Genomic DNA, 11,694 nt, shown 5'->3' on the forward strand with positions numbered 1-11,694 from the left:
GATGGCAGGGGGATACAAAATGTTCCTTTTGTGGGCGAGAGGAAGATATAGAACATTTATTTGTGCATTGCTCTGTGTCTAAAATATTGTGGATGGTTATGAAATGCTCTTTTGACATACATGATGTTCCTGATAAAATTAATGATATATTTGGCAGATGGCTAAACAAATTTGAGAAAAATGATAAGAACCTTATGACAGTTGGTATATCGGCTATGCTTTGGACAATGTGGAAACTGAGAAACAGACTAGTCTTTGATAATCACAGGGTTATTGATCCTTGTGTTCCTGTAAATTTGATCATTAAGAATTTACATGAATGGTGTGTATTGCAGAAAAACCAAGGAAGAATAGATCGCATGAAGGAGGGCATAAATCCTTTATGTAATAGCAAGCAGAATCTTAAACGCTACTCCCTCCGTTCGGAATTACTCGTCCAAGAAATGAATGTATCTAGATGTATTTTACTTATAGTTACATCCATTTTTGTGACAAGTAATTCCGAACGGAGGGAGTAGCTATTTTGGGTTTCTTCGGCACTGTTTGGCGTTGGGGATTTAGCCAATCTTGACATACTGCTGTGTAGGGGAGGGGGGTGGATCCCTTCTTCAACATAGCAAAGTCAGATTGTTGATGCGAAGTTCGGTCCTGGAGTCTGTAAACAATTGATTTCTTTAAATGAAATTGGAGAGGCAAGCTCATTTTTATCAAAAAAAACTTCAGAATGGTTTAGATGATACTTTATCGCTGATAAATTGAATTAATATATTGACGCAATATGAATTTTATCCGCAATTGGCTCGTGGCAACCCTTTGATACAGGAGCTTGTAGACCCACTTGTAAGTGAAATGTGCCAAAATTGCAAGTCCTCTGTCGCATTTCTTTTTTGATAAAAACTTTGTTGTCTGAATTTCAGAAAAAAATTCACATTTCAAGAGAAAACTCATTCACCGCACCACTAAATATAGGATGTACACTCTTTAAAAGTGTGCAACTCTTTAAAAGTGTGCAACTTCAGTAAAATGAGGGTGCAACTTTTTTTGCGGGGAAAAACCATATATTACTCATTCAAAGTGTCCTTACAATCATACCCAAGCCTCTATTGCAGGCAATGTTTTTGCTCCAAGGTTAACCCACCTGTGTGAAAGTGACCCATGGTGAATTGTGTACATGACACGTGCTATTATTTTGGTAAATGGCTGTCTACAAAGGCCTTGTGTGTTCACAAGTTTGTTCCAAATTTTTTGAACTGCTGTCACGTTTCTTTTGGTGGGTTTTAGCAAATTTTGTTACTTGTGGGCCATCCTTCCTTTCCTTCGATGGTTCGGTGCTGCTCTATGTTAATTTAATCGGTGCCGCTTTCATCGTGAAATCTAGAGTCGCTCCGGTCCCTGATCGGCGCCGCTTGGGCCTCGCTTGATGATTCGTGGGAAGGTTCGCGTGAAATCCTCCACCGCTGTTTTTACCTACATAAAAGGCCCTCCTCCCTCTCGATGTAGGTCTCCATCGCAGTAGTCTGGGTTGCAAGCATAGTATAGGCCTCGGGACGGTGACTGCGGAGGCCATGAGCGGCGGAGAGCGCGGCCATGTTGTCGGCTCCTCTGCTCGACCTGGCGGTTGCAGCATGTCGCCCTCTAGCTCCCGCAATGCGGTCCGCACCTCGCCGCCGAAGAATGGCTGCAGCAGGACCAACCCAGCCGTGCTGCGTTGCAGGCAGGCGGCAATGTGGTAAGCGACGTTGCCGCCCGCGCTATCCACGGCCACAAAAACAGCGGTGCTGGGCACCGATGAGTGCCAAATGGAAGTGGAGGGACGCCTCCCCGTCGGCATGAGCGGACGGGACGCGGGATCGGGCACGAGCCGGTAGTCCACTAGGCGATAACAGTCGGGATGGACGCGGCGAGGCAGTGGCACAGAGTGTCGAACCAGGACTGGGCCGTCGTGAAGGAGTGGGAGTGTGGCTCCTATTTTGAGTGGTGTCCGTCCACGCGCGGTGGTGTGGTAGCTAGAGAGAGGAGTGGCGACGGGGTGTGTGTTACGAAAGCAAGAAAAAAAAGGGGGAGAAGGGGGTTAACACCGCGGTCAAATCCCTCGACGGCGGCGTGCTCACAGCAGAGGGAGGACGTGCGACCGGCGAGGAGGATGGCCACGGTCCAGAGTTGTTGCGCTCCTCTTCCTCCCTCTCACACGGAAAAGAAAAAGGAGGACACGACGAGCGCCTCTCTATCTCTCTCTGTCGCACGCGGAAACGGAGATGGGAGGGGGAAGGGGCTGCCTCGCCGGTGCCGCCCTGGCTCACCGCACCGGCGATGGCTCGCGCACCGGAGCCGAGCGGGCGGGCGAGAGAGGAACGGACGAGCGAGAGAGGCGCTGGGGGCGGAATGGCGTTAGGGTTTCTGATGGATCGATCGGATCAGAGTTTTGATCTGGCGAAAACGGCGCCGAGCTTGATTTACTTGCTCTTCTATTTGCATTTTTTGTTAAGTATGTGGGTGACTCATCATCGTGAGATCGGTTAGTCGAAAATTCTTTTCAAGTAGTCTCAGTCGGCGAACTTGGCTCCACAGAAGAAGTCAGTAGTGAATCAAAGAACTCATGCATGTAATCAGTGACTAGATATCGATCAATTGGATGAAACCGAGCCATACAAAAAGAATTGGAAAAGGGATGACGCAAGAGCAGCGGAAGGTGACTTAGCAACATCAGTCATTTCCTATAGAACCTTGGCTGGGCTGCGGTAGGCCGAGGCCAGCAACTTCGCGCGTTGGGCCAGCTGCATTTTTTTAAGTTTTTTGTTATTTGTCTAGTTTTTTGGGCAGATTTCAAATAAGTTTTTCTATACAATTTTTTCCAACGAAATTTTGTTTTAGAAGCATCTAAATTTTGTTTGGTTCCACATATGGTGATTCCTTTTCTTGTATGAGCGATTTCCTCAAGTCCAATTCTGGTTGGTATGCTTTTGATCCTTTGTGTAGTTCCGGAAGGGTCTAAAATTCTTAATTGAAGATGAGAACGGAGAACATTTGCCAATCACAAGGAACATAGTCTATGAAGAAATCGTTCGTCGTTTATAGTTTCGTTCTTACATGGTTAGTTCTTTCAAATTTGGTATTGCTTACTGATTTATGCTAGGTTTATTATAGATTTTATGAATTTTTTTATTGGATTAAAACTGACATAAAATGTGGAAAGGTGTTAATCTTCTAGGTGCATGTTTACATACTGCACTTCCTACCTACTGATAAATTAACATGTAAACTTTTCTATTGACCAATTTACAGCTTATGGTTCCTCATGTGCACAACGAAAACCAACCTTCGGCATTCAAGGAGTGCTTCGCTGTCGTAGATTCCAGCATGACATGTCTGATGTCGTGGGAGGAACCAGTGAAGCCTACGATTGCTAATGCCATCTTGGAGGATTACGCTGAACGGTTAGAGATGTCCAAGCGGACGGACAGAGAAGGGGTGTTAACAATCTGAAGCTTGACGAAATTAAAATCGATGATGGTGCGGCATCAAGCAAGTCCAACAAAATTGCTTAGACTTTGTTGTTGCATCGAGGAGATCAGGTCGTATTTTGTAGTTTCACATGTGTAAAAATATATGTCTTTGTACTTCTATGTCATGTATGTTGGCTGTGGTCTACTAACTAAGGTCATGTGTGTTTCCTTTTATGTATTTGATTTGTATTTATTTATTGCCTGTGCAGTTTGATTTCATTTTACTTTTTTGTCGTTGAAAAAAAACATGTGCAGCCTTTAACTATGTACAATTTGTGAAACACCAAGTTCTAATCCGCCGCATATGCAAACGATTTACTGACTATTAAACAATTATCGGTTCACCTGGCTGTGCTATCTATCGGTCATGCTCTCCAAAAAGTATATAATCAAATGATTTACTGACTATTAAACAATTATTGGTTCACCTTGGTGTGCTATCTATCGGTCATGCTTTCCAAAAAGTATATAACCACCAAGGAAAATGACAACAGATCTATATTGCATAATACCTTTAACATATGAAAGGTCAACAAGCACAAAGAAGAAAACCATGAAACCAGTAAGATGAGACCACCCAAAGAAGGAATAAAAATAAAAATAAATGAAGGAGAGCAATATGATATCTCATTGGTAGCGCAGGTAGAACACTACCAAGCATATCTGCCTCCAATAGCGAAAGGCCAAAAAAATGAAGGAGAGCAATATAATATCTCCTACGTAGCTCAGATAGAGCACTACCAAGCATATTTCCCTTCATTGGCAGGGCCACCAGTGCCTCGGAGAGCCATCGCTCGGGCAGCAGCGTCATGGCGATCATCTAGGATCATTGCACACAGAAGCATAGAGAAGCCAAGCAATGCTGCTAGCAGCCCAGCTATGAGAACTAGGATCAACTCTGAGCTCACGTCCTCCATTGGGGGCCTCCTCTCGATCTTTTGTCACCGGAGGAAGAAAAAAGGTGAAAATTAGGGAGAAGAATGAGGCATGTTGTGGGGATGGAGAAAGAGAAGGGAGTCTGTGGTTATTTTTATAGCTCGAACTCGGTGTACGATGGGCGAAGTTCACCAGCACCGCTCGCCGCTCGATCGTCGGTGTTCAGGAGGCGAATCTACGAGCAGTGCCGAAAAAGTACTGGTCCGTGAGGTGACTGCTCGCTGCATCGATAGGTACCGCCCTAGATGCTTTACGCGCTAGATGGCACAAGTGGGAGGCGCGTGCGGGAAAGCGCGCAAGGGAGAAGTAGATGAGACCTGGTGAAGAAGTTCATCGCCCCTTGAAATCTGAAATTTATTTACAGTCAGCATTAAAAAGACTTGTGCCTGACTCGATTATTTTCTGAACTTTATTATGTGAGATTGTTATAGCTATTTATACTAAACTTCAATACTTATTTGTATGTATTTTGCCAAATCACGATCATAGATATCATATTGTGGGCAATTCAAATTGTTTTTTTAATAAAATTTGTTTTTTAAACATACATCTTAAAACATATTAAACCGAACTCACTTAATGCGAGAAAATAAGAAATGGGAAAATCCATGTTTACTTGGATTATATGGTGACAGTGCTTTAATTGTGTATTTGTATATGTGTATCCTTAAATATATTGGTATAGATCTGTATAGTATATGGCATACAAAATATCTTCATAGTGGTGTCTTCATAATTACGTATACATAACTAGAAAGATGTAGAGTGTACAAGATGTTTAGGAGGAAGATTCGCTCCAATTTTTAGATCATTTGAACGGCTGAGCAGCTCTCAGCAAAACAAGACAAACCGAATCAGAACGGTGCATAGTAATAAGTTTTTCGGTGCTCGATCGTCGGTGCTCATAGGCGAATCTGGAAGCATTGCCGAAAAGGTGTCAGTCCGTGAGGTGAGTGCTCACTGCACCTAGCACGTCTTGTGCTATCGCAGTACTACTCTAGATGCTCTACGTGCTACATGGGACGAGTGGGGGACTTGTGGGAAAGTTCGCGAGAGAGAAGTAGATGAGGGCTGGTGAAAACTTGTGCTTGACCCAATTCTTTTATGAATTTTGACATGTGTAATTGTTATAGGTATGTATCTTTCTGATTTATAAGTTGATCATCGGAGGGGGCGATGCGTAGTAATAGGTTTTCCGGTGCTCGATCATCGGCATTCAACAGGCAAACCTATGAGAAATGTAGCGAAGACGCCTCGCACTACCGTCGTGCTGCCTTAGATGCTCTATGTGTTAGACGCCACAAGTGAGGGACCTGCCGAAAGCGTGCCACAAAGAAGAGAGATCAGACACGAGAAAGAAGAAGCGACTGACAGTAAGTCTTAGGTCCACCCTATCAGCACAAAAGATAGCTGCTCAATGGAGCGTAGCAACCAAAGATTTAGAATCTGAAAAAAAAATCGCTCTTTAGTTACCCTGTGCGATTGCTGCGACCCAAGATTGCTCTCTAATTAACGTATTACAAATGAAGTGAATGCACAAAATAAACCAGGATGTATAATAGACGGGCGCGACGTGCCGCCGCGCGAGGTTCGCTAGTCTTGCACCAATTCTAGGACCCTGGAGGGCCCGAACCTAGCCACATCATAGTTCTTTGCCTAGCAAAACTAGCAAGACAATCACTAGCTTTATTTTGGCTAGGGGATACATGAGGGTGCAACCTTTTGGCCTTCATATAGAGCGATTTTTTTTTTCTGAGTAACTTTGATTATAGAGCGACTTTGGTATGAGCATGTCGAATGTTAACTTCTCTGAATCTAACAAACGGAGCATATATTGCTCTCGGTGAACTGCAAATATTTCTTTCTTTCTTTTTTTTAGATGGAACTGTCGCCCGCCCAGCATCGGGTCGTTTTCCGTTGCTCTCTCCTCTCCCACTTCACTGACGGTGGCCCCATGGCCCCCCGCATGCCTGACCCGGCCAAACTACTTTGACTTCCCAAGTCCCCAACGCGCTGCAGCCTCTAGGCCCGGTCCACATACGCAAAATGGCACCCGCCCGCAACTTGGTGAGCCGAGGGCCCGCTCCACGCCGCAGCACAAGCGCACGCAACCGCTTTCCATCCAGTGCCGTCCGATCCTGCAGCTCCCCACCACGAACGACCACACGGCTCACGGGCATCGCGTGGTCGCCTGCCTGTCCTGGCTGTCCCCTCCTTCCTTATCGCGGCTGTTGCGCGCAGGGATCTGTAGACACGGACCACACAGTCAGAAGAGCCTAGAAACACGGTGGGCCACAAGACGCAGCGGCACAACGTGGTATGGACCGAGTCCACCGCGGCGCAGAGCGCGCGGGGCAAGGCATGCTGCTGGCCCAAGTTAATTACTCCCAATAATAACCATTAACCAACCATTAATATATTTTCTACATATGGAATTTCCAGCTACCTTGAACCTGATCCGTCCACTCGCGTACAGCTTTCAGTCCAGACGGGCCCGCTGATTACTCCAGCGAGAAGAAAATATGCACCCTAGTTAACCTAATCCAGCACCGTTCGGCGGCGGCGCATATAGATCTCCGAAGCGAAACGCGAAGCAGCAAAACGCACCGTGAGCGACTGACATGCGGGACCAGCACGCAGCGTGGACCCGGCAAACGCAGAGGGAGGCGTGTCGTTCTTCCCCTTCCGTTTTAATTTCAGCGCAGCGCAGAGACGCGTCAAACTCGGGGAGCCGGATATTCAATACGGATGGGCCAGAGAGCTCAGGGCAGGGGCAGGGGCAGGGGCGTAATATCCCCCATCGGCCAAAGAAAGCAGCAGGGTCGCCCTAGAAACGGGAAGCATCCAAGGATGGCATCCACCCAAATCCGCTGGGATCTTTTCTCTCCTCCTCGAGCCGCTCACCGACAGGCAGCGCGCTCATCCCGCGCCTCACGCCACGGCGCGCCAGGCCATCACGGCTCGCGCCGCCACCGGTCGCGTTACCCCACCCACCACTCGCGCTGCGCGGCGCAACTTGCCAAAAAGAAAAGCGAAAGGGAGCAGCTGTACTCCGCCATCGCATCGCATCCTCACCCACCCACCCACCGCGGCCTCCCCCTTTTACTCTTCTCAACGAAAAATCAAGGCTCCGCGAGGCGAAAGCTAGCCACGGAAGGGGACCCACCTAGCAGAGGGACGCAGCTCGGGCCTCGTTGGTAGACCGGCACGGAGCACACCACCGTGAACCAGAGACACAGCAGCGCAAGGCGAAGCCTCGGTAGCCAAAAATTGCTAAATAACTCCAAAGCCCATTTGCTATAGGAGGGAGGGAGCCATCGCTGCAACCACAGCCATTTCACCTATCTCAAAGCAGGTAGCGCCCGCGCAGAACCGCCGGCAGGGCAGAGCCGGCGGCCAGTCATCATCAGTAAGAAGCACACAGCACAGACAGACAGTTCAACCAGGGCAAAGTATAAAATTTTCAAATGCAGGCAACGGCTACTAGGGGCATTTCAAAGGGGGCCATTTCCCGGGCTTTCTCTTGGAGGGAAACCTGACAATGTGCAGCCTATACTGGCAATTGTAACAGGAATTTCAAAGGATGGAGGGAAACCCCCTGGGGTGTTGTAACTACCATTTCAAATTATGGAGGGAAAACTCAGCAAGGGTGCAGGCAAAGAGGGAAGCTGGTTCACTGACTACAACTCCATTTTCCCTCCTAAAATCTGCTGTTTAAAAAGGAGGGTGAAGCCCTCCCCAAACCAAAGTCTTTACAAGAAAAACGGCTAAGGAAAACAGGGGGAAACCCACCATTTCTGTTTTGCTGCTGCTGCTGCTGCTGCTCCTGATTACTTCTTTCTACCTGAGAAGAAGGGGTGAGGAAGGGGATGATCCATGTACAATGGTCACTGGTGCTTGAACGGCCTCGGGTCTTCATTATCATCATCCTCATCGTCGCTGCCGCTGCCTGATGGGTCATCATCCCTCTTCCGCTTGGTACCCTGCGAGGACGACGGCTGGTCTGCACCACCCTCGTCGTCATCATCATCAACCTCGTCTCTGTCTTCATCAACATCATCAGGGTCAGCAATATCAAAGTCCCCTGGACTTCCAACAGCCACGGCTTGGGGCGTCACAATTGGTTGAACAAGATATTCTGTGTCTTCATCCTGAGCAAATGAAAAACCAACAGGCTTAAACAATGCTTAAGTTCATGACATGCTAAAGGTAACTAATCTTCTAGCAGACAAAATCAGTTAATCGTAACTAAATCGACAGTATAACCAGAACAAAACAAATAAACAATATGTTGAGATATAAACCTGAAGATAACAGCATAACATGACTTGAGTAGTAAAAGAAACAAATTAGCATATAACCTTGCAAAAGAGTACATGATTAATACTAATAAAATAACAGAAAATATACCACCTAATAAACAAGATAATGGCCATTATTGAAGCTAATTTTGAAGGAAAAATTGTAGAAGAAACAAATATGAGGAGAATTCCATCTTACTAAACATGCATCAGGTGATACATCTGTTTAAGCCCACAAATAAATACATGATGTACTAGAAGCACTAAAATGTCAAGAACTAAGCCAGATATGATGTACATGTAGATGGATATGATATTAGGTCCTAGGAACATAGGGAAAGACATGCTTAACTGATGTATCCAAAATCCCAAATCTTCGATTATTCCCAAATTGTAACACAAGCTAGACAGTCACTAATTTTAACATTCGGATATGTAAAGTCTTAGGTCAACAACATCAGGAACTAAATCTACTTCCAGAAAGATGAAGAAATCAGAATCCCCAAGCTTCTAAAACTACAAGATCTGTCATAATCATTTTGACACACTCCTGGTCATTTTGAGGGCACAGAGCTTTCACATCACATAATATGTTAACAAAAATGTTCAAGCAATATCTTGGGAGCATGATTGCCTTAAATATCCATTTGAGCAAATTTCGTTAAAATAACTTTTCCACAATATATTTTATACACAAGGTGTTCACCTAACCTACCACAAAAAGAAACAAGATTACGAGTGGGGATCTGACATATGAAGTACTCTACTTTGGTAGCCCCAAAACTATGCATTGCCCACAAATCAGCAAACTTAACAAGCACACATAACTAATGCATGAACTGGTAAATATCGTAACTGAAAAACTAGCCACAGTTGAAATATACCTGCAATATAGTAGGGTGGTAGTCAATAGTTATCTTGCTAAACAATATGACTAGAACAATCACCCACAAACTGAACATGCAGAAATTGCAATAAGGTAAAACACTTCAAAGGCTAGCAGGAAATTGTTTTATACCTCATCATCAGCATCGTCATCATCGTTGTCCTCCTCATAAACCCTACTATCCTCCAATCTTTCCTCGTCTTCCTCTCCGATCTCACCATTCTCATCCTCATCATCACCTTCACCTTGCTCATGTCCATCGATCTCTTCTCCAACGCCCCCCACCGCCATAGCAACCCTCCCACTACTCTCTGGCTCAGCCTCCTCACCATCATCATCCTCAACCTCCTCCTCATCATCATCATCCTCATCGATGCCATCCTCCTCATCATCACTACTGGGCACGTCAAGTACCTCAACAACAGTGTCATCTTCATCACCCTCCTCATCTATCTCCTCTCCCAAATCATCCTCCTCATACTCTTCGTCTGCATCGTCGTCGTCATCCTCCACGTCTTCATCATCCTCATCAGGGGCTACCCCAACCGCTGCAACCCTGAACCCGTTGGCCCTGTGGTGGTGCTCGGCTCCCCCATTGGGCACGACCTCGTCGGCCTCGCTCTCATCCTCATCCACATCGATCACCCCATTCACCTCCACTGGGCGCGGTGCCACGCTACCTCGCGAGTGGGAGACGCCCCCGTTTGCCACCTCGCCGCTTCCAGGATCCTCGTCATCGTCGTCCTCATCATCATCTTCTTCCTCGCCATCACCTTCGCCGTCCCCATCGTCGTCGTCGTCGTCCGACTCCGGGCGCTCGTTCTCGTCGGCGTCCATCTTGTCGAGGTACTTGAGAGTCCGGATCAACCCGAACACCCTGGATCTGTAGTCCTTGACCCGCGTGACGGGGCACTCGTAGAGGTCGAGTGAGACGAGGCGGAGGCGGGCGAGCGGCGCGAGGTCGTCCACATCTTGGATGCGATTGTTGCTGAGGTCGAGGTCGCGCAGCGAACCGAGCCCCGCCTCGACGAGGTGCTCGAGCCCGCCGGCGATGCGGTTGTCGGAGAGCGTCAGGCGCGTGAGGTTCCGCAGCCGGGGGAACCCCGCGAGCGACGCGACCCCGACGCCTGCGATCGAGAGATGCTCCAGGCTCTGGTGGCGCTCCAGTATCTCCGGCGCCGGCAAGCGCCCGTGCATGCACTTGACGGCGCCGTCGAGGGTCAGGCTCCTCGCCGGCGACGAGCTCCCCTCGCCGGCGGTGTGGAGCGCCGCCTCCACCGCCCTCTCCCACGCCTCGTCCATCTCTCTATCTCTCGCCCCTCCTCTTCCCGAAATCAAATAAATAAAAAAATCGGGGGTGTTTTGGTTGGGGAGGCTATTTGAAATACAGTGATTTATACGGGGGAGGGGTGTTTACCTCGCCATTGGAGGAAGAAGGGGGCGGCTCACGCGTCGCGCTGTGGACTCGGCGCAGGGACGGCGGGCGGGGCTTATATGGGCGACCAATGGGGGCGCTCGGATCGCGCGGCGCGGATCGCTGACGTGGCGGCATCCCAGGGGGGTGTGCTTCCTTTGAGAGGAGCGGGGGAGCGGAGAGGCGTGGTGGGCTTGGCTGATGCGGAGAACATCTTTTTCTGGTTTTCCAAAATCGTTTTCTCTTAAGGGCGAGATATTATTGGTTAATTATGCACGCGGTGCCGTGTGGCTACCTTTGGCTCTATGTGGGTAGGTCGCTGACAGGTTGGGAATGGACGTGTGGGTCCGGGGTTGAAGTCTATGGGTGTTGTTGTGCTTTAGGTTAGCTGGTACAGGCCGTCTGATTGAGAGGTGGCGGTGCGGGCCGTCGGATCGGTGGGAGTTCACGTATGAGCCGTGCTATACACACGACAAATTCAGACGACTCATGCACGATAAACTAAATTCAGCCGGACATGCGTGCATGCATCGGGACATCTGCCGCTCGATTTCCTTGTCGTGCATACATCGGCCACAAGGATCGTGCATGAATCAGTTTCGGCCCGTGTTGCCTACCCTTGCCCTTTGCACGCGTTTGATTTCGACCCGTGTT

General features: G+C 47.9%; 1 protein-coding gene across 2 annotated transcripts; it reads right to left on the minus strand.

The window, feature by feature from the left end:
* Positions 1–6,084: 6,084 nt before the first annotated feature.
* Positions 6,085–11,049, minus strand: LOC119363021 (acidic leucine-rich nuclear phosphoprotein 32-related protein 1-like). 2 transcript variants are annotated; one of them, XR_005173719.1, is made up of 3 exons: positions 9,759–11,049; positions 8,232–8,590; positions 6,085–6,684 (listed from the first exon to the last, which is right to left on the minus strand). XR_005173719.1 is itself a non-coding variant. In XM_037628321.1 (2 exons), exons 1-2 carry the CDS (start codon positions 10,926–10,928, stop codon positions 8,327–8,329), a joined length of 1,434 nt encoding a protein of 477 aa, XP_037484218.1. In that variant the 5' UTR covers positions 10,929–11,049; the 3' UTR covers positions 8,024–8,326. The 2 variants fall into 2 exon arrangements, 1 of the variants encoding a protein (XP_037484218.1); XM_037628321.1 differs by lacking the exon at positions 6,085–6,684 and having other exon boundaries at positions 8,024–8,590.
* Between the last annotated feature and the right edge of the window lie 645 nt (positions 11,050–11,694).

Source organism: Triticum dicoccoides, chromosome 2B (genome assembly GCF_002162155.2).
Source record: "Triticum dicoccoides isolate Atlit2015 ecotype Zavitan chromosome 2B, WEW_v2.0, whole genome shotgun sequence".
Classification (NCBI taxonomy): domain Eukaryota; kingdom Viridiplantae; phylum Streptophyta; class Magnoliopsida; order Poales; family Poaceae; genus Triticum; species Triticum dicoccoides.